Below are 26,095 nucleotides of genomic sequence, written 5' to 3' on the forward strand. Positions count from 1 at the left end.
GCCGCCGCTGGGCCCCGCGCGGCCTAGTGGGCCGGGCCGTAGCCGGGGGCTGGCGTAGCGCGCGGCCGCCGCAGGTGAGGCGGGCGGGCGGGCCGGGTGCGGGTGGTGGTGGGGGGGTGAAATGGCGGCCGCGGCCATGAGGGCGGAAGCGGCCCGGACTCGCCCGCCTCTCCGTTGCGGGCCCGGCCTGGCGCCGCCGTGGGGGGCTCCCGCCCGGCCCCGCTCCGCTCCGGTTCGTTGCCTCGTTGCGAGCCGCGCGCCGCGCCGCGGGGTCGGGCGGCTCCGACCTTGCCGCGCTCTCGGGGCCCGCCCGTGCCCGCCGCTGCCGGCGGTAACAATGGGAGCCGTGCTCCCGCCCCGCCGGGCTCCTTGCGGCCCGCCAGGCCCGCCGCTCCTCGGTGGCGCCCCGCGGGCCGCGGCACGGCTCTTTCCGCTGCCCACGTGAGATTCCCCGGTAACGGCGGCTCGGGGGTCCTGCAGGAGCCCCGGGCCGGAGTGCCGCCCTGCCCCACGTCCCTGAATCCCGGTTGGGGGCTCTGCTTGCGCCCTCCGGCCCGGAAGTCTCCCGAGCAAAGCGCTGCCCGGCGGTCCCGAGCCGGGGTCTCCGATGGTGTATCTCCCTAAAAAGCTCGTGCTTTGCGTACGTGGAATGATTCGGTTTGCGGCCACCATGTCTTTGCTGTGGGGAAAACTTGTCGTATTGATAACCCTTTTTTTGGGTCCTCATTCTGCCCCGTGTTGCAGGAAAAGCTTTGCCTTCTCTGGCCCTTTACTTTCGGGCTTTGGAGCTTTTTTGCACATGTTAATTAGCTTGGTCGGAATGGAATGAGAATACCATTTTTCTGTATTAACACATCAGGAAACTGAAACTGGGATGTGCCAGGGTGAGCAGCAGCCAGCAGGTCTGGCACCATGGCACCTACAGATCCTGGTTCTGAAACTGTAACTTCTCTGACGTTTCTAATAAAATGAACAGTTTGTTACATTTTTGTATCCCCTCATTTTCTGGAGACTCCGCACTTTCCTTGTGTAGTCGAGACTCTCCTCTTGAGGCCTGGTGGGAAGGCAGGTCTGAGAAGGAAAGGGGGTGACAGCAAATGTCTCATCTGCTGCAGTGACTTTGGCAGAGGGTGTTGTGACCTGTAACTGTGAAGCTTCTTTGTTTTCCCTGAGCCCTGTGTGAGTGCAGAGGTGTGAGCCCTGCTCCAGGTGATGCCAAGGCTCCGCTGTGGACTGGCCACCACTCCCTTTGGTGCCTGGCTGCAGGTTTGCTCTTTCAAGACAAGAGGTGGAATGCTTTTGATGAGAGCAGCTTTGGGCTGGGAAGCTTTCTTGCAGCTGCAGGGCAGTGCAGGCATTGGGGTTCTGTGGGTCACTGCTGCCACTGAGCTGATCCCAAGTTCCCCCAGTGAGGAATTAGTCCCAGTAGCCAAATCCTCTTTCCCCGTGGGGACACCTCCTCACCTGCCAGCCTCACCAGAGTCAGGCTCTGGTGAGATTTTTACTGTAGGTGGTTTTTTTAGGGGTTCTTAGTGTGTTAAATTACAAAGCTGGTGTTCTTGGTGGCAGTGATGCAGCATGGCAGCTGCTGAGCAATGCCTGGGCTGCACAAGGTTTGGGCTCAGCCTGCTGGAGCTGCAGCTTGGGTTTCTGTGGATGTGTGCAATCACTTCCCTCTGGGCCCGTGGTTCTGCTGCCAGGCTGGTTTAATACAACAAATTATTTACAACTGGAAGAAAGCAAAAATAAATGTATACCATGGGAGTGGAGCCTGCACAGAGGGGATGGCTGGGGATAGAAGGCTTTTTCTGCTGTGCCTTGGCAGAAGTGCAGCCTTGGTGCTCTTCCCCCTTTCCTCTGGGGCTCCTGGTAGCTTGGATTGTTTCCTCAAGGGACCTTGGCACTTTAGAGCTGTAAAACTCTGGTGTTAAGTTGGCATGGGTGGCTGTGAAGGGGGGAATTTGGAGGTTTTGTGGGGAGCTGCAGGAGCAGTTGCACAGAAACTTGCCTCCAGAGAAAGGCCAGGCACTGGTGTGGGGGGTGTAGCGGCAATGTTAGGGCCTCCCTGCTCTCAGGATGGATTTCTCACCCAGTTGAGTATTTGCAAACTTCAGCAGGAGATTCCCCAGCTTTTCCTGCACTGTTTTCTGCTGCTGCTTCTCTGCTCCCTCCTTGGCACACTGTGTGTTTCCCTGTGCTCATGGACAGCAGTGTTCCAGATCAGATCCTGCACTGGTTCTCTTACTGAGCTCCCTGCTCCTGCACTCTGTGGCTCCTTCCCCTGTCCCTCGTGTCTGCCTGGGCCACAGCAGCAGGTCCTGCTGCTTTGGGGCAAGGCTTTGCAGTCTTAGGAATGAAATACAAAAAATGTGAATTCTGTGATTATTGAAATTTCAGGGCTTCAGAAATCCTGACAAGTGCTGTGGGATGTCTCTCACATCCCTTTTGCCTTAAAGGCACTAGAGAGGGTAAAACCTCAGTGCTAATCCTTTTCCAACACCCCCTGCCCCAAGGCCCAGTGTGAGGTTAGAAAACTCTGCTTGCTTTGGACACTCAAACTTTTCTTGGGATTTTTTGCCTCCAGCAGTGTTATCTAGCAGTGTTACTGGCTGTTACTCCTTGCAGACATCTTATTCACTTTTTTTTTTTTAGTATGTTTTTGATCAGGAATACTAGGAAAAATGTTGTTTTTCCAGGGAATAATTTAAATAAGGGGATAATTTAAATAAGCAAAAATAGGCACTTCTGCAAGGGCAGGTTTTCCTTAAAACAAAAATTCCACAGACCTATAGCAACACTTATTGCTGGAGCATTTTTGCTTCCCCTGCTCTGCTTTAAAGGCAAGAAAGGAGAAGTAGCTGATGTGTCTGAGGCTCTGAGATGCTCTGTCCTTCAAGTGATGGTTTTTTGAAGCTTTTTTCAAGCCTTCCTGCTCCATTTGATGGCCACAGCCTCAGCTTGGGTGCATGGCAGATCTTTGTCCACTCACACACGTTCCAACAAGAAGTTGTTAAACTCTTTGCCTCAAATGCAGGGAATGGCTTCAAACTGAAGGAGGATCAGTAGATTACCTGAGAAAGAGGTTTTTTTTTTACAGTGAGGGTGGTGAGGCCCTGGCACAGCTTGCCCAGAGGCTGCCCCACCTCTGGAAGTGTTCAAGGCCATGTTGGATGGGGCTTGGTGCTACCTGGGCTGTTGGAAGGTGTCCCTGCCCATGGCAGGGGGGTGGAACTGGGTGAGCTTCAAGGTCTCTTCCAACCCACACCTGTCTGTGAGTCTGTGATTTTCCTTTGGCTCCTGGTGCCTGATGGCTCCCACCTGGATGCAGCTGATATTCCTTCTGGAGCACCCTGCCATGGTATCCAGAGAGAAACCTCAAGAAGTACAAGTGGCCATTTTGTGTTGGGAGCACGTGGTGATGGCAGCCTGGCCCACTGGGGTTTTGGGGAAGTGGTGGGGAGCATGGGGACCTGCAGCAGCCATTCTGGCCGTGTTACCCTTTTGATTGTTCAGTCTTTGTGTTGCCTTTTTGTTTTTGGTATCTAACAATCCGTTCTCTCTTCTCCCCTGCCCCACCACAGAGTTCAACCTTGTAAATACTGTTATTTGTATATACTGTAAATGATGACATCGGTGGGCACTACCCGAGCCCGGGGCAGCTGGGAGCAGACACAGACACAGAGCCAGACGCAGCACAAGCAGCGGCCACAGGTAAGGGCAGTGTCCAGAGACACCAGCTGACACCTGGCTGCTCCAGTGCTGACACCTGGGCTGGCCTAACGAGCTCCCCATGTGTCACAAGGTGCTGCTGCCAGAGTCAGGTTAATTGGGTAGCTGCTGACGCTGGGGTTTCCATGTCTGGCTCCAGTTGGGAGCTGCTGCTGAGATTTGGTTTTATTTCCTTTTGTCCATTCCTCACATGCTTTAATGAATGTAAGTGGCTGAGAAGCAGTCTGCAGCGGGTCTTGGTGGTGTGGTGGTGGTAAGGTCTGGCCCAAAACAGATGTGGTTTGGGTGGCTGCTGCTCATGTGGTGCCATGAGGCCATTCAACAGTATATCCCTTTCTTCCAGACTGCTCTTCTTGCTTCTTTTTCATTTTGCTTTCTCCCTGGATTTTTCCTTCTCTGACCCTTGTTTGTGTCTTGTCTTTGCCATGCTGATTCCTTTTCAGGGTTTCCAGAGAACTTGGGGTAGCAGAATGGCCTTTGGAGGATGGTTTGGAAATGCACCACTCTGACAATGTGCTCTGATTTCTTTAGGCTACTGCAGAACAGATTCGACTTGCACAGATGATTTCGGACCACAACGATGCTGACTTTGAGGAGAAGGTGAAACAAGTGAGTGTAGAAAACAAAGGTGAACTCTGACAGGAAGCTGAGATCAGTATTGGGAGTACAGTGAGTGCTGGGAGGGTGGGAGGGAGACACCTGGCTGCTCCCTGAATTTCCTTGGACTGCCTTCATAAAGTTGTATCCCAGCATGGTTTGGGTCAGTAGGGACATTAAAGGGTGTCCAGTTCCATCCCTGTGCTATGGTGATACCTTCCACTATCCCAAGTTGTTCCAGCAGTGCCAGAGCCTCACCACCCTCATAGGGAAGAATTTCTTCTCAATAACCTGTATAACCCTGCCCTCTGGCAATGGAAAACCATTCTCCTGTCCTGTCACTCCAAAGTCCCTTTTCGGCTCTTTTGGAGCCTCTTTAGGCCCTGGAGGGGGCTCTGAGGTCTCCCTGGAGCTTTTACTTCTGCATTCTCAAGACCCCCAGCTCTCCCAGCCTGTCTCCAGGGCTGCAGCCCCTGGATCATCTCTGTGGCTTCCCCTGGACTCCTCCAGCAGCTCCTTGTCCTCCCTGTGCTGGGATCCCAGAGCTGGAGGCAGCTCTGCAGGGCGATGTCAGCAGAGCAGAGGGGCAGAATCCCCTGCTGTGGATGAGCCTAGAACATCATTGGCTTTCTGGGCTCCTAGTGCACGTGGCCAGGTCATGTTAACTCAAACCCCCAAGTCCTTCTCCTCAGGGCTGCTCTCCCTCCATTCTCCCCCATCCTGTGTTTGTGTTTGGCATTGCCTTGATGAGAGTGCAGCAACTTCTGTGGTGCTGAACTTTTAGATTGTTTCTGCAGGTAACAGAAAAAGAGAAAAAGAGGTTGTAGTGAAAGGAGGGCCATGGTAGAACAATGGTAACTCAAAAATTCGCACTTCTTGTTTAGGAACATAGTTACTCTGAGAAGGCTGAGGAGATTCCCTAGCCCCTCAGTTTTTTGTTGAAAGGTTTATGGTTTGGGATTCAACTCACCTCCTGACAGACCCATAGAGATTTTGGTGCCATCTTGGTTTGGAACATGCTGACCATGGTGTTGTCTTCTCTACAGCTGATTGACATCACAGGCAAGAACCAGGATGAGTGTGTGATTGCTCTGCATGACTGCAATGGGGATGTCAACAGAGCCATCAATGTGCTGCTGGAGGGCAATCCTGACACGGTAGGATGAGGTCCTGTAAATCTGGTGAGGCCTGGTTCAGTCTAACTGCCTCTTTGGAGGTGAAGCATCCAGTAATGTCAAGATAAGGAGAGCCCCTATGACTGAGGAGTTCCACAGGAACGTGCACAGTGTGGCTGCTGAACTCTGCTCTCTGTGGCTGTGACAGTGGCCCTAGGTGTGAAGGAATAGAGGAGAAAATGCCAGAAGTAATTTCCTTCCTATTACTTTTGTGCTTTCACACTAGTGAGTATGAAGGAACTTGCTTTTTCCCATCAGAGCTGAGCAACCTGTATGGAAAGGCAGGAGTGTGTCAGCTGGGGTTCCTTTCTGTCAGAGCAATGTGGTTTTTGTGTCTCTGGCCCTAAAGATTAATTTCTCAGTGATTCACTGAGTGGCTTCTGTGCTGCTGCCTGTGACATGGTTTTGAGGGCCTTTTTTCTGTTTGTTGTTGTGGAGTTGGGCTTGGCTGCTGTTTCTCATGCAGGTGCTTGTCTCAGGCAAGCTGAGAACAGCCTGAGCAGCCCCAAGAACAAGAGTGCTTGCTTAGGAGGAACCTTCCCCTGCATGCAGGGTGTCATTCCTTTTATGACAAAGACAGCAGAGATGCAAGTACTGTTACAGTCCAAGAAAAAGCCTAGGAATGAGATCCTTCCAAACCACTGCTGATATCACATCTCCTCCTGGCACTCTGGATGGGTTGAAGGAAATTCAACTCTGAGTTGAGAGTCTAAATGTTATTTTAGAATATTATGCCTTAGCTCATTTTTTTGCCTGTGATAAGCCCTGGGGGTTTGTGAATGAGCTGGACACCTCAGACTATATTTTGTGTATTGCAGTTACTCCCCAGTGTCTGGTTCTCTGCTTGCTTTGGCTTCAGACAAATTCTGTACAACATATGTATGCATTCCTCCTTGTCTTTAGAAAGCCCTTTCCATTGACAACTGAATAAAGTAGCTTTTGGAAATGTTTTTAGAAAAGGGAATGATGTGCATTGCTGAGGTACAGCTCTGCCACAGCTGTATTCTCCTAATCTTTTGTAATCAGGGAACAAACCCCTGCTATCACAGCAGCTTAACTGCCTGGAGAAACACATTGCTCACGAGAGTAACATCCAGGGCAGCGTGCAGCACACAGAGCTGGGTAGCAGCACCTCCTTTATTGGGTGAGCAGCAGGAGGCCCTGCCCTGCAGAGGAAATGCTGGGCTGGATCCAGGCTGGTGGCCTTGTGGTCACTGCTTCTGACCTGGGTCTGGTTTGTGCAGCAATCCCAGAAAGGGGATTTTCTGACAACAAACAGACCTGTAGTTGCTTGGGTGCTCTGGTGCTGAAGACAGCTTACCTGCTGAGCTAGTTACTGGTAATATATTGTATTTCAAACACTGAAGGAGCAGGTATGATCTTAGCATTAGGTTAAATTTGGTTTAAAAAAACCACTTGCCTGAAAAATGTTTACTTGGAATACTGTAATTTTAAAGTTTATTTCTGAGCCAGATACCTATGGAGAAAGGCTTTGGAAACCTTGGGTTTGATGGCAGGTTGTGCCACTTTGTTGTTGGGTTTTTTTGTCACTGTTTCTGAATGCTGCCATTGAAAGCCAGCTGTCTGCCAGTTGTGTTCTCAGGTGATTGTCAGTGACTTAAGACTTTTTAAAATTGCTCTAACAGTGTGCAGCATCAGTTTAAGAATATGAAACCACTGCAGCTGTCAGAAGATACATGGGTGCAGGCCCATGGCAATGAGCTGGAGGTAGACTTAACATTTTGCAGCTGAACTTACCTGTTGGTTAAATTCTGTGATGCTTCTCTCCATCTAAGATGATATTTAAGGCAGAGGTTTTGTTAATAACTTTTCATCTGCTGAAAGAACTTACCCCAAATGTTGACTGCAGATCACTATGAAACATTTACCTGGGTTATTCTGAGAGCTCCTGGTGACCTGTGTGAAATGGCAGGCTTTTTTTCCTCCTAAGCCAGGTAAATGTATCCATGCTTTGAATTCTGGAAGTGTCATGCCCTCTCAATTGAAGAATTTTAGTAGATCTTTACAGAAATAGAATAACTCATCTCCTGTTAACTCAAATTGCCTGCCAGTCAACTGTAAGAAAGCTTGGCTCAAAAGAAGATGTGCTATATGTAGACTGAGAGACTCCTTAACAAATTGATCTGGAAACCATTTTTGAGTAGACCCCTGTTACATTCTCTGTAGCATATTTAAATCTTCATATATCTGCACCTTTCATTCTTCTAACTGGGATTAATTTCTTTCCCCTCTACAAACCTTCAGCATTCCTGGGAAATGGTTGGGAAGAAGAAAGGTGTCTCGGGACAGAAGGAGAGTGGACAGACGGAACCCAGTGAAGAAAGCAAAGAGAACCGGGATCGGGAGCGGGATTTCAGCAGACGACGTGGCGGGCTGCCGAGGCGAGGCCGAGGTGCCACCCGTGGAAGAGAGTGTATGGACCTGCCCTTCAGTAACCCCCAAAACCCTCTGAAGCCCTCTGTGCTGTGTGACAGCTGTCAGTAGAGCTTTTTGGGCAGACACACCTGGCAGGAAAACCGCCCATGTGCTTGTGTGGATCTGTTCAATGCTCCCCCAGCTGAGATTATTCTTTGTGTGATGGCTCCATTTAGCATCAGCTTAAATCAGAAGTTCAGGGAGCGTGTGGTGATGTGGTTCCCCCATACAGCCACTGCGTTTTGGGGTTTGAGATCTGGTCTAAAGCAGGATGAGTATTAAAATTTGTCTTTGCATTGTTGTGTCTTTCAGTTCGGGGCCAGGAGAATGGGCTAGATGGTGGCAAGAGTGGAGGATCTTCTGGAAGAGGCACGGAAAGAGGGAGGCGGGGACGCGGCCGAGGCCGAGGTACACATGGGATGTGAGGTTCCCAGGGGGTGGGAGGAGGAGAATTACATCAGTATATCCACCATGAGGTTCCAAAGCCTCTTTTATGGGAGGAATTGCCAAGCTGAAAATATGCATTTGATTTTTCTGTAGTGCCTACATGTTGCTTTCCCGTCTTAAAGATGCTAGAAACAGCACCTAGTTCTTGTGTCACATCCATGGAGTTAGAAAAAAAATAGTGGTTTGTTACAGAGGTGGGAAGTTAAAAAATTCAAGGTTAACTATTTTAGCAGATGGCCAGTGGCTTGTTAGCAACAGAACCTGCAATCCTCATCATTCTTGCATGTGTATCTGAGCACCACCACTGGCTTGGACTTTAAATGCTTGGGGCAGAAATTAATTTTATCCCAAAATCTGCTTCGCATACTGCAGAAATTAGAATCTGGGGTCCAGTACTTCTGGTTTGTGCCAGGCTCATGTGAGCCTGGATTCATGTATTGCTAATCATGCTGCCAGCCAGCTGAGGTCACTGCCATACATCGAAAGAGGTTGCTGGCAATCCCATCAACCCAGGAAGATCCTCTCCACTTTGATATTCTGAGCATCAGAACTCTGTATGTTGTTCAAGTGTTTCTTTGCCCAGTGATGTAGAGCCAAGGGACAGCAGTGCATGTGTGTGTGTTTACAGGTGGCTCTGGACGGCGAGGGGGAAGATTTTCTGCCCAAGGCATGGGGTAAGTTTCACTGACATAAACCACTGCAAAAATAAAAGTCAGTGCATGAATGATACTGTTTGTGTCAGTAATTTCTGTTCCCATTTTCTTTTTTTGTGGGGGGCAGGGGGTTGGGGTTTATTTTTATTAATTAGGCCCAAGCTGCATCACAGTAACTTAAATTTGGGCTGGCTGGTGTAGCTGAAGCACCTCTCTGCTGAGAGATCTACCTTGTGATAAATATTATGGTCAGAATCAAATCAATTGCTTTCGGAATACTTTGGCAGAGTGACCATTTCCATCCTCTTGTTTCTTACAGAACTTTCAACCCAGCTGACTATGCCGAGCCAGCCAGCACGGATGAGAACTACGGGAATAGCAACAACACGTGGAACAACACTGGGAGCTTTGAGCCAGACGATGGCACAAGTAAGAGCCTTCACACCTGTGCCTGCTGGCCTCTCTTGAGAGCATTGAGTGGGTTTTGCATCCATCCACTTGCAGTGAGGACATTCTAGGCAGGTCTTAGGCTCGGGGGTGGAAGAACAGGTTGTTGGTTCAGAGATGACCCTGGTACTTTGCACCCTTTGCACATTAGAAACGGGAGCTGGATGGTTGCTCTGGGGTGAGCTTGGGGGTGCTGTTGCCTGATAGAGGCATAGAAACACTTACCTCTGTTTGTTTTCCTGTAGAAACCATGCTACTGCTTGGAAAAGTGTTTTTTTTTTTTTATAACATGTAGTGTGCTAAGCAGATCCAGGATCTCCAAGTGTTTGGTGCATCCTCCAGAGAATTACTTGGAGTCAGATGTATTGCTCTTCATTTTGATACTGAGAGCATTCTTTCTTTCATGGTCATCTTGCTCAAACCTTGGTGAGGCTAGGACTTTATTACAGAAACAAGCTGAAAGCAATTTTGCTTCCTTCCCTGTTTGAAGCAAACATGTTTGCTGGGTGATTCTGAGCACCCAACTGCCTCTGCACATTCTCCTGCATTGGAAAACTGGTGCTCTGGGTTTTGTTTCATGTATGCACAATATTTAGACACAAGTGAACTCAGATTTTGCAGTGTGAGAATGGGACAGTCACAGTCCCTGACTGTAAATACCCTTTTTTGGGGGGGAGGAGGGCAGGGCTCATTGGTGGTTTTGTTGTCTTTTTTTATGGAGCAGTCTGGTACCACTGCAAAGTCAAACTATTTTTCCACAATTACTGAGTATTTAAGTAAATACCATGTCTTGGGTATAAGAAGCATCCACACCTGTGTTAATAGTGCTTTAGACCCCTTCCATACTTCTTGGTTTTGCTGAAAAACTGATAGTTTTGGAAAGAGAGAATTTAAGTCCCATTATCTGGGATACCTTTTACTGCATACTGTTGGTGTCAGGGAGGGGAGTGGGGGTGCTTCATTTGTGTTTTTGTGGGTTTTGTTTGGGTTCTGTTCATTTTTTTTCCTTCAGAAAACAGCTATTGTGGAAAGAGGGTGTTCTTGTGAAACACCAGCAGACAGAGCTATCATCTTCTTGGCAGCTGAGAAGGGGTTTTAAATAGCAGAGGGAGTGGACACAGCTCTGTGTGCTGGAAGTTTCTGTCTAATGGGAACAGGCTTCTGTTTGAATGGTTTTCATTTTCCTCTGTTGGTGTTTGGTGGAATTTTGTGGAATGAAGTGGGTTGGAGTGTGGTTAGGGGGAGAACTGAAGATTTTTCTGACGAACAACTCAGATTTGCTCTAGTACTACAACACAGCTGTAAAGTTTATTGTGCAACACCACTGGTCACCTGTGTTGTGTGTGGTTGTTTTGTTTGCAATTTAGTAGCCACAGGCATCTCTTTAAATTAATAATATCCACAGGTACAATGTGACTGGTGTACATGGGGGCAATGAAACTCACCTACACTTTTTAAAGTCAAAATTTCACTGGTTGTCTTTCTTTTCTTTTTTTTTTGTTTCAGGACTTGATTTCATTGGGGGTGAGGGGTCAAATTATCCCCGAAAATTTGACACTGCTCCTGGTACGATACATCCAGGTGCACTAACTGCCCCGGATACCTTTACTTTATAGCTTTTTTTAAAAAAAATCTGAAATATCTGTGGATATGTCATTCTTCTCTCTCTTAATTTGTTCATTTTAATTAATATTTGACTTTGTTCTGACTGTGCTTTTACTAACGTTGACACCTTGAATGTAAATTGGGAGAAGCTAACACCAATTCCTGTGGATTATGCACATTTTAACTTCAGCCATTGCTTCTGGATGCCCAGAGCAGCTCTGTGTCCTCAGTGCTGGTGACAGAGTACCCCACCTGAGGGCAGGAAGTGTGAGGCAGCCCAGTCATTCTCCCTGTGCCTCACATGCCCAAAGCTGTGTTTTGCTCTTGTCCCTGTGCCATTGCTCTGGCCTCCCTGCTGTTCCTGCTCAGGTCACACCAGTGCTGCCAGGGCAGCTCTGCCTGAGCTCTCTCTGTGCTTTGCCTCTGCTTTTGGCTGTTTCTGGGTGAGCAGTGCCCAGTGGCTGCTCTGGCATGCTCAGCCTGCCTGGCTGCTCCTCTTCACCTCCCTGCAGTTGAAGATGATGGATTTTGAGATGACAGGGCTGCTTGATGGCAAAGCTGCTCTGTTCCTGGTCACTTTATTTTCTGCTCATATACCATTGTCCTTATGAGGCCAAGAGACACCCGTGAGGGGATGCAGTTTGCCTCACAAACAGAATTTTTCAGTTTGCCTCCCATCTGCAGAATTCCATTGTGTCCATAATAAGGCCAACATCTTGTTTGTCTCCTCCACCTAACCTGAGGTTTTGAAGTTGAGGCTAAGGGACCTTCCAGAAGAACTTGCCACTTGGCTGTGGAAAGTCAGGGCAGGAGGAGAAGTTGAGGCTGAGGAGTCCCTCATGTGAGGGCCTGAAAGCAGGCAGGCGTACATGGCGTGCTTCTGCTGTGTTGGAGCATTTTGGGTTAATCTTTAACTTCCACAGGCAGCACAAGGCCATCTGCTCCAGCACTGCCATTGTGATTTTGCTGCCCTTTGCCTTTGTTTGGATTAACATTCCTTTGAGGTGCAGAGTGGGGGCCTTTGGGTGTGTTGCCTTCCTAGAGCAGGGTGACAAGCCTGGATCCAGTCCTTGAGTGGCAGCAGACTGTCTGCTGGGCTGTGGGAGGAGCAAACTGGGTGTTTATCTCCCAGTTTAAAATGAAGAGAGAGTGTATTTGGGGAGGGATTTAAAAAACTTGAAGACACAATGGGATTTTTTTTTCCTTCACCACATTCATATTTGCACATGTTGTTGGCTTAATTTTATTTTTTCCTCTTTTTCTTGATTTGAGGAGCTTAAAGACCAGCAGCTTTTTGAAGGGCTTTCTGAAAGCAGAGAGGAAGGCTTGCTGTTCAGAAGACCACCCTTCTGAAATGGTGTTAGAAAGCTTGTGTTGCAGCTCTCCCCTTCAGAAGAGCTTGATGGAGAGTGATACAGCTGGTTTCTTTAAAAAAGCTTCCCATGCTGTGCTAGTTGGGAGCTTTCTGGAGTGTTCCTGGTGAACACATCACAGGTCTTTGATTCTCCACCTGCCCCTTTGTGTGTGGGGAGCTCAAGGCATTCTGAGTCAGTGTTTGAGGAGTAGATTTGCTGGGAAAGCCCTGTCAATGGCTGTTCTTCATCTGCAGGGTTTCCTTCTGCTTTTAGTGCTGCTTTTCTTCTTATTTTCCCCAAACAACCAAGACTTAAGAGCCCCATGCTATGTTCCTGCATGCACAAACTCTTGGGGCAGCTCTCCTGTCTCCCTGCTCTCTGGGCCAGCTGCAGGTACATCCAGCTCCCACTTCACCTCCTGGGTCAGGCTTGGGCTAGAATGATCTTTCTGATCCGTGGAAATTTGGAATGCAGCCTTCCCACTACTGCTGTGAGGGCATCAAAAAAATCTGAGCATTGTGGGAATTTAGGTTTCTAAACTGCAGATGGGTTTTGCATTGGATGTGTTGATGTTCTGGCTGTGGAGGAAGGGGTAGTGTGCCTCAAGACTTCTGGCACTCTGGCAAGTATTGTTGTGTTAATATCTGTATTTCAAACTTGAATAGATAAAAAAGTAAATCCTGGGAGACTTCTTGAATTGGCTCAATTCATCAAGCAAGACAAAAAAAAAAACAATGAAAAAAGAATAATTCATTGATACTTATTTCATGCACTAGATCCCCCAAGTCTAGACAAGTGGTTGTTTAAACACACAAGTGAAGTCTGTATGGGGAGATCTGTGTCCTGCAGAAGAGCTCAGAATGTTCTCCTTCCCCACATGCTTTGTTTTGTGCTGTAAAAGGGCTGATACCAGCTTGTTCCATCCACTAAGTGTCTTCAGGATTAACCCTGCTGGTGCTCTCAGATTTTCTTGATCTGGTTTGTGTGGACTGAAAGCAAGCTACACAAAATGGGACTGGCTTTATGCTCTGAGGTTTTTGGGGATGTGAAAGCTCCTGCTTTCTTCCCAAACCAAATTTTAGTTATTAAATGCAATCTGAAACTGACACATAATATTCAAAGTACAGAGATTAAACTGTGATGGAAGCAAGGATTGGAACAAGTTGAAAATGCAGCCAGGCAAAACTCTTTATTTTCTGGCAAATTTTTGCTCACCTGAATTGTGCTGTGTTGGATTGCAGCTGAGGTTTCCTGCTTTTCCCTGGTACTTCAAACTGCACACTTTGAGCATGTCTCTGAAACTGGTCACAGAAAATGCAGGGATTGCTTAGTCCCATAAATTTTCTTTTCTGAATCCCATTTGCCTGAGCACAGGAGGTTCTGGAGCGCTGAAGTTTCAAGCCTTTTTTTTTTTTTTTTGTGGGGTGGAAGATGAACCATGGGAATGGCTCAATTATCCTTAAGTTTTATAGAAACTTGGGGTTTACCTGGATGGTGAGATCCTGTGCCAGAGGTGGCAGGAAGCCCACGAGGGAGGAGCTGCTGGGGTAACACTGCTTGCGGGTGCACAAACCTACAGCTGCTGCAGTACAAGGGGAAGCCAGGAAAATGGCACAAGGAGGCTGGGGATGATGCTGAGGCTTCCTTGCAGAGCTCAGCTTCCCTTTTGGGTGTTGGGAAGATGTGTGTTGCCCTTCTGGCAGCCTGGCAGTCACTCTTTTTCAGCAAGGCAGAGGCAATCCCATTATGGTACCTTGACTATAAAGCCTGGGTTGAGGTTGCCTGCTTTAACTTGTCTGATTGGCAAATTGAAATCCTCCTGGCTGCCTGCAAAGCTCCCCAGTGCTCCCCCAGCTGTTGGACATAGAGCTTTGATGCATGCATAACTTGTGTACCTGTTGTTCTCCTTGTAGGTGCATGGAGGGCGGCGACAGAAGAATGGGGCACGGAGGACTGGAATGAAGATGTAGGTATTTTCTGAACCCATCTCCTCTGTGCATCTGCTGTCCTGTCTGTACACACAGCTGCCAGGGGAGCCCATCCTCCCCAAACTGTGCACAGAGCCCCAGGCAGGCTCCCAGCCCTGGGAGCTATGATGAATAAGTAATTGTTGCATTTTCTGCAGGATATGTGTTATAGAGCTTGTCATAAGGGCTCAAGACAGGAAGAGATCTCCTGGGGCATTGAGGCTGGTCCTCTCATTTCCTGTAACTGCAAGATGGAATTCTTCCAAAAGCTGGCCTGACTCCACAGAGGACTCTTGCTCCACTCCTCTGGTGGTGTGGCAGTTGGGGAAGTTTTGCCTTTGATCACACCAGCAGCAGTTTCATGATTTCATGCACATCATGTGCCTCTGCTGGTCCTTGTGATTTGAATGGAAAAGAAGCTCTTGACTTGACTTTCTGACTCTTTGGTGTGTCTCACCACCTTGTGTTCTCCACCTCATCTCCTTCAGGAGAGAGTGGACACTGTTAGCACCTTCTCTTAATAACTGCCTATAAGTTTCTTCTGAAATGGGCTTCAGTCCCTCCCTGAATCAAGGAAGGACTTCTGATCTTGCAGATGGCAGCAGGGTTGGGCATTTTAGTGTGGTTTTTAGTTTTGTGTGCTCATTTTGGCTCAGCTGACAGAATAGAGAAGCATTTGTTTGTCAGGCACCACCTGGGGGAAGCACTGCTGCTGTGTTTGGAGATATGAGCAGCTTTTCTTTGTTCAGTCAAGTCTCTGCTAGAAGGGAGCTTCTGAGAGCTTTCTTACCCTCAGTGTGTGTGAGATGCTCCCAGGAGTTCTGGATTTCTTCTTAAACCCTGGCAGTTCAGTTTGTAGCGGCTCCTCAGTCTGGAGTAGAAGCTGTTCATGTTCAGACATGTTTCAGGCCATGTTTCACAGGTCATCACTGACCTCCAGCAGAATTGGAGCAATATTTTTTTCCCTTCCATAGTTGATCTGTTGGTCAGATTATCCAAGTGAGCCCAGATCATTGGAAGCTTAGCTATGGATCCAAAGTTTCTCTTTGACTTTGCTGGCTGTGCTTGCACCTGCTGTGCAGGGGCTTTTGCAGGTTTGTGCTGCATGCCATTGACTCAGAGCAATGGCCCAAAGTCCTAGGGCAGCCCTAGAGGATTTGTGGACTATGGGAAATTTGTACAAGCAGTTGAGAGGGGTTTTTTTGCTACTGGCAGATGATTTGTGCACTTGCCTGAGAAGAAACAAATTAAATAGAAGCTGATTCTGATGGAAGCCAAATGCTAGAGAAGTTTCAGTCTTGAAATCTGAGTTTTTCTGTGTCTGTCTCAAACATTCATGTACTTTGTGTCATAGGGACTGTTATGAGGTGCTGTTCTTACTTTTGGATTCTTTTTTCCCTTTTTTTATCTTTCAGCTGTCAGCAGTACTTGAAATTTGAGTTTTTCTGTGTCTGTTTGTCTCAAACATTCATGTACTTTGTGTCATAGGGACTGTTATGAGGTGCTGTTCTTACTTTTGGATTCTTTTTTCCCTTTTTTTATCTTTCAGCTGTCAGAGACAAAGATCTTCACAGCCTCCAATGTGTCTTCAGTGCCTCTGCCTGCTGAGAATGTGACAATCACAGCTGGACAAAGGTGAGAGCCCATGGTGATGCTGTTTACCTGGGAAAAGGGGCACATGAGTCTTGCAGCAATTTGCCATCTTTAACTAAACCTTACTAGCCAGCTAAAATGCAGCAGCTCTGAATGAGGTGGAGTGGATTTAAATGGAAGAGTTGACTTAGGAGTTATGGGGTCCTAATCCTGGATTGGAATTTTCCTAGGCTCTATTGCTGCTTCTTCAGGTTTGGGGGCGTTTTGCTGTGTTAAATTAATGTAATTTTAAATTATTTAAAATCAAGGGCTGTGCAGGGTCTTGCTTGGTCAGTCTGTGTTTTTGAGGCTGCTGCTGGCAGTGGTGAGTTAGCATACTGCAGATTCCTTCAATTTGTAGAGTAAAAGCTGTGAGGCTCAAGAGGGAATACTGTTCTCAGGGAAGTGGGAGCTTTGGTAACCTCAGTGGGTCTTTTTCTACCCAGAATTGATCTCGCAGTCCTGCTAGGAAAGACACCCTCTTCTATGGAGAATGAGTCAACAAACCTGGAGTCATCCCAGACTCCTTCCCTGGCGCAGCCACTGGTGTTCAGCAATTCTAAACAGAGTGCTCTATCCCAGCCTGCCTCTGGAAACTCCTTCTCTCACCACAGCATGGTAAGGAAATGCTGGTCTCTGCCAGTGGATGTTTGGCTGAGGTTGCTTTTATCCTCTGTTGTTGAGTCTGTTTGGGTAAGATAAGAGATAACAGTCCTGATGCTTGCTGCTTGGGGCTGGTAGAGTGAAATAATTTGCTAGTCTGCTTTAAAAGCAGTGGCCTGAAGTTCATTGCTCAATTTGAAATAATTGTGATAATTCCTCCCCTGCTGCCCTTGTCAGAGTTGCAACACATGCTTCATTCCTGCTTAAAGGAAAGGAAAAGCTCTTTTGGTCCAGGGCTTGCAATTCCAACAGTTTGAGAAACAGAACTGGTTGGGAGCTGGTGTGGGATGGAATGCTGGCACCCCTGACAGGAGAAGGAAGGAGACATTGAGTCAGAGTCAGGGATCTGCATAGACTTTGTGTAACTTCAGCAAAAAGAAATAAAAATTGTTTATTAATGGTGAGAGAGCTGAGGAAAGATTTTTCGAAACCACATTAACTATAAAGCCAAGATCTCCTGGTGTTTTTCTTAGTGTAACTGAATGCATGAGAATAATTTAATGTTTTTTAAGATGCTGTCTGTTAACTTCCTTTGTAACCCCCTGTGACACTGTACCATGGCTTGGGTTGGGCAGGAGATGAGCATACCTGTGTTCACACACAGTGGAGGCTGGGAGAGAAACAGGAGCCAGCAGTGTGTGTGTTTGGAGCTCAGGAGTGTTGGGCTGAGGCACCCAGCAGGGTAGAGTGCATGTGGGATGATGTTCAGAGGTGTTCCTCTTCTCTGAGCCAAGTTCCAAGCCATGGGAGACATTGACTTTATCTCCTTGCTGAAATTGCAGGTGAGCATGCTGGGGAAAGGGTTTGGAGATGTCGGGGAGGCCAAAGGCAGCAGTACCACAGGGTCACAGTTCCTGGAGCAGTTCAAGACAGCCCAGGCACTGGCTCAGCTGGCAGCTCAGCACACCCAGCCTGCTGGGAGCACCACTGCAGCTTCCTGGGACATGGCATCCACCACACAGACCTCGTCTCTGGTGCAGTACGGTAAGGAGAAGCAGCATGGCTCCCAGAGGGGAGGGAATGTGTGCCCCCAGAACTGCAGGGGCACCCTGGGAGGGATTCAGCAGAGGATCTGTTCACAACCAATTTAGCTGAGCAGAAAATTAAGAGAGCTGTGGGTGAGATTAAAATGTAATAGTGTGTGTGAGTCTCTCCTTGTTCCTTTTATACTTGGAACAGTTGAATCTGTCATTCCAGACAGTTTCAGGGCCAGGGATCTGGTGTTCCTGAGCCTCTCAGAGTGTGCAGAAATACTTCCCTCTGCCAGAAAAAGTTCTGAAAGGGCTCCTCTGGAGTATAGCTCCCAAATATGAGCTCTTGTCAGTCTCTTCTCCCTGCTGAACTCCTGTTATCTTTTAAGAGAATTTTAAGGTCATTTGCTCTTAAATGCCAAGATGTAACTATTGCTAGGCTGGCCTGAGGGAATAAACAGGGATTGAGAGGCTCTTTTCAGATGAGAAGCTGAGTTTTGCTGTGGTTGAGTGCTGGTGTAATTTCCTTCAGCTTGTGCTTTTTATAGGGAAATGGCTCTGGTTCAAATCTAAGCTGCAGAAAAATTGAGCCCTGTCCTAGTGACAGTGTTGGCAGCTTCTGATCTTCTCAGACAAGAAGCCTCAGAGGAGAATCGCAGAGAATAGGAATTGATTTTGAATGAACTGTGGAAAGGCTTAGTCAGAGGAGGAAGGTGGTGCAAAAACCTGAGGGCAGGCAGCCCCAAGCAGTGATGTTGCTTGGAGATACCTCGTCCCTGCAGAAGGGCAAGGCAGTGGAATGCAGGACTGTTGACAGAGATGGGAAGGAAGTGGCCTGCAGGACTGTGACATTCAGTGTCTCCACACGAGGGACTCTGGAGCCCAGCTGTTCCTGGAGAATGGAGGACTTGTGCTGTGCCAGCTGGCTTTGTCCTGTAGGGATGGTGGAAGCAGCTGAGGGAAGAAGGGCTTAAAAAGGCTTGGTGGTGAGAGTGTGAGGCTCTGAGCAGAGATGCTTAAGTTCTCTGCTCTCTAACAAGCTTCGGGATGAAACACAGAAGAAAAGGATTTATTTTTTTGATAAGCATCAGAATTTCATTTATTTTTAACAAAACCAACCTTGCTGTCTTGTCCCATAGATCTCAAGAACCCAACAGACTCTTCTGTGCATAGTCCCTTCACCAAGCGTCAGGGCTTCACATCAACTTCAACCATGATAGAAGTGTTCATGCAGGAGAAGCAGCCTGTGGTGACTGCCTCCACAACCACGCCGGCACCTCCATCCTCACCACTGCCCAGCAAAACCAATCCAGTCCCCCAGATGTCTCCAGGGTCCTCGGACAACCAGTCCTCAAGTCCCCAGCCAGCCCAGCAGAAGCTCAAGCAGCAAAAGAAAAAAGCATCGTTAACATCAAAGGTGCAGAGCAGGGGTGGGGGAAGGAGACATCGAGTTGTATTAGAGCTGCAGAATCAGCTATTTGGGCTGCTGGGGGAAGGTCTGGGCTTGGCCTTCTTGTTGTTAGTGCTGAGTGTTTGTGGGGGTGATGGAGTTGTGTGCCTGCCTGGGTTGCACAGTGTAATTCAGGGGCTGCAAGCCTGTAACTGCCATTGTGTGCAGGGAAACGAGGGTAATAAAGTCATTCTCTGGGCTAATCACTGGGAATGATTGACCCGTTCTATTGTTCCTCCCTTGCAGATTCCTGCACTGGCGGTGGAAATGCCTGGCTCCTCAGATATCTCAGGGCTAAACCTGCAGTTTGGGGCGTTGCAGTTTGGTTCAGAGCCTGTTCTTGCTGAGTATGAATCGACGCCCACGACCAGCGCCGCCGTTAGCCAGTCTCAGAGCAGCCTCTACACCAGCTCGGCCAGGTGAGGACCAGCAGCCTGTTCATCCAAGCAGGCAGCTTTGGAATGGGCTGCTCCTGTGGGATTGAGTTGTCATGCATACTAGTAGACCCTTTCTGACTGTGCTTTGGTCACAAAGGGGGGACAATGTATGCAACAGCAAAGCACAAGTTGCCAGCAGACTCATTGGGCAGCTCTGTGGCTCTTTGGCCTGTGGTACTTGCACAGAAAACAGTTTTTCTGCTACCCTTGAACTGTGTTGTTGAAAACACAGACATGGAATCCGCAGCACAACTGCTCCATGTCTTTGATGAGCAGATTCTGAGTGCTTTGTCCTTCTTTTTGCCTGGCAAACTGGGACACAGTGGGGTAGGAGTATCTTTGGTGATGGTGTGTTTGTCTTCTGTTGGGCTGACCCTTAGTAACTGGCCAGTCCCTTGGGTGGTGGCAGCTCCTGAATTGTTGCCTAAGGCACAGCAGTGTGTGAGGCGAGGCTGGATGTCCATGGCTAGCCCTGCTCTCTGGGCATGTTTCTTGGCTTGACTGCTTTATGTGGTGCCTTTATACTGATGCTTGGGGCTTTTTATCTTGAGTATTTGAAGAGCCCAGTCTGGGCCAGCAGCTTACAGCAGGGCTGTTGAGGAAAATGAAGAAATGTTTTTTTTTTTTCCTTTTGTAGTGAATCTTCATCCACAATTTCGTCCAATCAAAGCCAGGAGTCTGGTTACCAGAGTGGCACAATACAGACAGCAACATTTACCTCCCAGAACAGTGCTCAGGGACCACTGTACGAACAGAGATCCACCCAGACGAGGCGATACCCAAATTCTATCTCCTCTTCACCCCAGAAAGATCTGACCCAGGCTAAGGTAAGAGAACAGCTTTGCCCACCCATTGTGCTGAGTGAGCCTCATGTGTGAAGTGTCTTGGGGGAGGCTGAATGGCTTATCAAAGGGTTCTGTGATCCTTCAGCCTCACTGTGTGGCTCTGAGAGCTCTCTCCTGGCTGCTGTTTTGTGCCAGGGCCTGGACCACTGGGGGTATCAGCAGTCAAGGTGATTGCAGGGCATGTGTTGTGTCATGTACAGTTACCCTGCTAGAGAGGGGCATGCAGACCAAGAATTTTGTTTTGTGTTACAGATTTGGTTCTTGTATGCTGCACACCAGTTCAGTAATGTCAGGCTTGGCTAATGAGCTTGATTGAGAGTGTTGAGGCAGCCTAACTACCAGCAGCAGAGAAACTTCTTGCAATGATTTCTCTCATATACACTTGGGGACCATGCTGGCATGGGGCTAATCCTTGGGACTGACCCAAACACAGTCTGATGACACATGCTGGTAGCAGGACATTTTCATAACTGTGCAAGGGAGTGTGAGAGAGAGGTGACATTAGCTCTGCCTCTGGAAATGTGCAGCTATAATGCCCAGTACTTCTTTTTTCTCTTCTTCCCCAGAATGGTTTCAGTTCTGTACAACCCACGCCATTACAAACCACACAGGCTGTTGAAGGTAAGAGTCTTGCCACTACAGTGGGTGTCCTGTATCTCTTGTGCTCGTGTTCTGTGCTTTGAATGAGAAGTTTTATCTCTGCTAATAGCAAGTCCTTTTCTTGCTGGACTAATTGCTGCCATTCAGATTATTTGTTTGCCTCCAAACATTCAGCTTTGTGCTGATCCTTGAAGGGTCACCTATGACAATAACTTACTCTTTGTGTATGGAAGGCACTTCATCTGTAGGTCTTGAAGCTCTTTGCAGAGCCAGTGGTAGTGTTGGGGAAAAGTGAGATGTAGAACACAATCAACTGTTTGGTAGCACTGAGGGAAGCCCTAAATCTCTCAGCTCCTCTAGCTGAGCCTTTGTGTTACCCTCTGGAAGTCGCCAGTAGCTGCCCTTAACCCAAAGCTTTTGTTCTCAGGTGCTACGGGCCCTGCAGTGAAATCTGACTCCCCCTCTGCTCCCAGTATTGCCCCTCTCAACGATGGGGTGTCTGCATCCTCCTTGCTGACAACAGCCAGCCAACACTCGACAGCTCTGAGCAGCCTGAGCCACAGCGAGGAGCTCCCCAGTACAACCACTGCCCAGCTCAGCAGGTGAGCAAGGCGAGGTGGAGTTCTGAAGAAGCAGAACTAGAAGCAGGAATCTGTTGCAGACATCAGGGTCTGTCTCATGCAGTGAGGAAGACTAAAATTACTCACCCCGTTCAAGCAGATGGGAAATGGGATGTTGACTCTCTCACCTTGGTCTGACAACGTTTTATTTCTCTTCCTGTCAGTGCATTACCCACCCAGCAGAACAGTCTGTCCTCATCCACATCCTCTGGGCGAACATCAACTTCAACTCTTCTGGTGAGTCTGAGTGTGCTCTCTCTCACTGTGTGCCCATTTCTGCTTGGCTTGGCAGGGTCTGCTGGGTTGCCTGACCTTGGGGCTGTGGTTGTGGCAGGAGCTGCCAGGCTGCTGGCTGTCCTGCTGGAGTCTGGGTGTTGTGTGGAGAGAGACAACAGGGGGTAATGTCAGGACACTGTGCACCTGTGGCTCAAGGCTGTTGACACCCTGCCTGTTTCTGACTGAGCAGTGCCTTCTTTTGAGCCTGTAGTAGCCCTTGAAGGTGCTGCAAAATCACAGCCACATGTCAGAGCAAACTGGTAGCTGATGCAGTGGAAACAAATGTCTCTACTGCTGGAGCTCTTGCAATACAGTTCCTGGGTATTGGCTTTTGCAGCAGGATAAATCACCCTGCTGCAGATGTGGTGTTGAGCCCTGCTCTGCTCATTGGACACGTGTGTTGGGATGTAACCATGAGAGAGGTTTGTGAGCATGAGGGATTGGCTGCTGTCAGGACTTGGGGCTTAAGCCAGGCTCATTGCAGAAACATCCAGATGCAGACAGAGGTGCACGATGTCCTGTGTAGCAAATGTCCTGCACTTGGTTCCATCTGCCTGATCCCCTGACTCTCCTCCCTTCCTTCCCTAGCACACAAGTGTGGAGAGTGAAGCAAGCCTCCATTCTTCTGCTAGTACTTTCTCCACCTCCTCCAGCACGGTGTCAGCTGCCCCACCAGTTGTCAGCGTTTCCTCCAGCCTCAGCAGTGTCAGCAGCCTGGGCCTCAGCCTCAGCAGCAACTCCACGGTGACGGCCTCGACTCGCAGCTCTGTTGCAACCACATCAGGTACTGTCCTGGCTACTGCTGTACCAGAGAAGGGTTTTGAGGGCTAAGAGAGCGAGCTTCTGCTGTTTGCTTCACTGTGGAACTTTGATTTTTTCAGGAAAAGCCCCTCCCAATCTCCCTCCTGGAGTCCCACCGTTGTTGCCTAATCCATACATCATGGCTCCAGGGTTGCTACATGCCTATCCGGTGAGTGGAACTTTGCAGTGGTGTCATGCCACCAGGTCCCTCCCAGCTCCCTCTGCAGCAGGGAGGGATGTAGCATAGTGGGGAAACTGAAAACTGTGATATAGCCCAGCAGACCTGCCTTGGACAGGCAGAGTTTGGACCTGCTGTTTTTTTTCCATGCTATCCATGTGCCTGTGGGGGTGAATGTGTGTTGTGATCACCCCAGGGCAGAGTCTACGTGCCTGTTCTCTGCAGCCTCTCCAGCCTTTTAAGAGCCCTTGGGCAGAGCACGGTGTGTGGAGGCACAGAGCTGTGTTAGAAATATGGTGTGACAAAGGGCACCCAGGGCAAGGGTAGCAACAGCCACAAAGTCTAGTAGGGGTGTGTGTCACACCCTCTCCTACACCTGAGGACAGATTTCAGTTTTGGGATTATTTCCAGAGGAAAAACTGTTGAGTGGCTTTATGGTCTGGAGCACTTTCCTTTGAGCAACTCACAGGAACTTCTGGCAGCATCAGCCTGTGTCAAGGCTCTGGCTGCCTACCAGCTACTTCTGGCTATCTCTCATGTTTATCTAAATGTTTAATCTTCAAATTGGGTGTCCTTATGTTGTCCATGTCCCCAGTGTCATCTCTGGCTCTTTTTCTAGCCACAGGTGTATGGATATGATGACTTGCAGATGCTCCAGACGAGATTCCCGTTGGTGAGTACTGCAGAATGACAAGGACATCCACTTCCACTGGTGCTGTTTGGGCAGAGACAGGTCAGCTGAAGAGCTGGCAGAAGGGGGTGCTGAGTGGATGCACCTCTGTAGCAGCAGTGAGGAGTTAATGAGTTGCTCCTTGGCACGTGGGGAGTTCCCAGTATGGGTTACTCATAAGCAGTGTTCTTTGTGCAGCCAAGGAGCACGAGTTACAGCAGGAGGGCTGTTATAGAGATTCACCTCTGATCCATGACAGAGCCAGTGACTAAATACCTGATGAGAATGGGCTTTATTTAGCAACAGGACATGTCCGTTTTATTGTGAAGAGGGGGGGAAAGTCCAGCCAGTTAAAGAGCTGCATACCAGTAGACCTTATCTGGTTCTTCTAATAGCCAGATGAGGGGGATGGTACATGCTACAGAAACCTGGGGCTGCTGTAGGTTATGATCAGCCTGGATGTGGCTGGTTGGACTGCAATACTCAGACATATCTTCAGTTACAGTACAGAAATTCCTCTCTCCCAAATATACTGCTTTGCACTTTGGACAAAGCTGATAAATGCCTTCTTTTCTTTTTATTCATCAGGATTACTACAGCATCCCATTCCCTACACCCACCACACCACTGACTGGAAGAGATGGCAGCCTGAGCAGCAATCCATACTCTGGTAGGGAAAAAGACTGCTCTGATTCCCATCCCATCAGGGATTGTACTGCTTCTATTGGTGTCTTGTGTCTTTGTCCACTGGAGCTACCTCTGCACCTGCAGTGTGCCTCCTGCACTGCTTTTGGTTTGGAGCATGCTTCTCACAGCTAAATTCTTGCCTTCCTTTGAGTATCTGGTGGTGTCAAGGTCTGATATAGAGTAAGACTTAATGGGGCAATTGGAAAAGGAGTGAGGAAGGGCTGAAAGATGCAAGGCCTGCAGCTGTGGGACTGCTTTCCAGGTAGTAAGCAGTGCTTCTCAAGCACTGAGAGTAAAAATAGAAACACAACATATGGAGAAATTAATTTTTTTTTAATATGGGCCAGTCTCATGGAGAAAGCAGGTGGGAAATTTGGGACCTGTCAAGCTCAACCCAAGCACCCAGTGGGTGTATGACCTCACAGTGACCTTGCTAAGTGTGTTAATGCATTGCCAATCTGCAGTGGGCACTGATTGAGCTTTCACATGCTTTAGGAATTGTTGCACTTGGAGGTTCACTCTTTTTCCAGCACCACTTCTCCTCAGCTTTGGCAGGAACTGGTTTGTGTGGAAGTGCTTTTGCCCAGCTGAGGCTGAAAGCTCAGAGCTCTATGAGCTTTGAACTGTGTGAGCTCTGAACATGAGAGTGTTTGCATGGATGAGCCGGGTGAGTGCTCATCAAGATCAGAACAGGGAGCTTCCCCCAGCCCTGCAGCCAAGCCCTGCACAGCCCAGGCAAGGATCTGGGCTGTGTTCAGTCCTGCTGGTGGTGCATGGAGAGGGACAGCTGTAGCATCAGGCTCTGCTAGCAGGTTTATCCAGTGCCAGACTGTGGGCTTTGCTACTGTGGCTTCCCTTTGCCTCTGTAGTGTAGTTGGGCCAAGGAGCAATTAATAGCTTCACCTTATCAGTGTGCAAAAGTCTGAGGACCACAGTCCTTGGCACTGGCAGGAGGTGGGGGGAGGGGGATGTGACTGAAGTCACTGTTTATCAAAAGACTGGGTCACCTTTGGGCTGAGTGGAAATTATACAGGCTCCAGCATCTGTTCCTCACTGTCACCTCCTCTGTTCCAGGTGACTTAACAAAATTTGGCCGTGGTGATGCCTCTTCCCCTGCTCCTGCAACAACTCTGGCGCAGCCTCAGCAGAGCCAGACCCAGACTCACCACACCACGCAGCAGACGTTCCTGAACCCGGCGCTGCCTCCTGGCTACAGTTACACCAGTCTGCCATACTACACAGGGGTACCAGGGCTCCCCAGCACCTTCCAGTACGGGCCCGCCGTGTTCCCTGTGAGTTTCCCAGAGGCGAGGTGTGGGATTTGGACAAGAAGGGTGGCACAGCAAAGCCTCTCCTCACTCTGTTCCTCTCTGTTCTGTAGGTTGCTCCTACCTCTTCCAAGCAGCATGGTGTGAATGTCAGCGTCAATGCATCAGCAACACCTTTCCAGCAGCCCAGTGGATATGGCTCTCATGGGTACAGCACTGGTAAGAGACCCCCAAGAGCACTTTCCACAGCAGCAGGGCTTGCTCCCAGTCTTACTGGCTGTGATAGGGACTGCTGTCTTACAGCAGCAATAGAGAAAGATTCCAGGGGTGCTGCTCCCAAGTAGTTTGATTATCCTTAGAAAGGCCCAGGATTGTTCTGCATCCAGATCTGAAGCAGGTTTGGGGGTTACAGATCACTTCATGCCCTCCTCTGTGCCCCCACAATCAGCTGTCTGGGCCCTTGGACTCCTATCAGAAGCTTAAGCTGCTGAATTGTTTGGTTTGTTGGTTTTTTATCTGCCTATATGTGATTAACAGAACAGCAGTTGTTCTGGATTTGAAGTTGTTTCCCACCAGTGTTTGGCAG

General features: G+C 48.8%; 1 protein-coding gene across 7 annotated transcripts in view; it reads left to right on the forward strand.

The window, feature by feature from the left end:
• UBAP2L (ubiquitin associated protein 2 like) overlaps positions 1 to 26,095 on the forward strand; it is a 29,673-nt gene that overhangs the window by 475 nt on the left and 3,103 nt on the right. For 2 of the 7 annotated variants that reach the window (XM_039702302.1, XM_039702299.1), the window contains exons 1-23: positions 3,480 to 3,711; positions 4,261 to 4,338; positions 5,373 to 5,483; positions 7,767 to 7,935; positions 8,250 to 8,345; positions 9,013 to 9,058; positions 9,357 to 9,466; positions 14,358 to 14,410; positions 15,961 to 16,046; positions 16,490 to 16,661; positions 17,489 to 17,690; positions 18,817 to 19,094; positions 19,374 to 19,546; positions 20,202 to 20,391; positions 20,976 to 21,030; positions 21,437 to 21,611; positions 21,794 to 21,866; positions 22,494 to 22,689; positions 22,787 to 22,875; positions 23,504 to 23,557; positions 24,143 to 24,224; positions 25,316 to 25,533; positions 25,623 to 25,728. In XM_039702302.1, coding sequence (XP_039558236.1) covers positions 3,622 to 3,711; positions 4,261 to 4,338; positions 5,373 to 5,483; positions 7,767 to 7,935; positions 8,250 to 8,345; positions 9,013 to 9,058; positions 9,357 to 9,466; positions 14,358 to 14,410; positions 15,961 to 16,046; positions 16,490 to 16,661; positions 17,489 to 17,690; positions 18,817 to 19,094; positions 19,374 to 19,546; positions 20,202 to 20,391; positions 20,976 to 21,030; positions 21,437 to 21,611; positions 21,794 to 21,866; positions 22,494 to 22,689; positions 22,787 to 22,875; positions 23,504 to 23,557; positions 24,143 to 24,224; positions 25,316 to 25,533; positions 25,623 to 25,728 — 2,902 coding nt within the window. In that variant the 5' untranslated portion in view covers positions 3,480 to 3,621. The other 5 variants (XM_039702297.1, XM_039702296.1, XM_039702298.1 and 2 more) reach the window with 5 other exon arrangements.

The sequence above is a fragment of the Passer montanus genome, unplaced genomic scaffold, assembly GCF_014805655.1.
Source record: "Passer montanus isolate IOZ18808 unplaced genomic scaffold, ASM1480565v1 scaffold154, whole genome shotgun sequence".
NCBI classification, from domain to species: domain Eukaryota; kingdom Metazoa; phylum Chordata; class Aves; order Passeriformes; family Passeridae; genus Passer; species Passer montanus.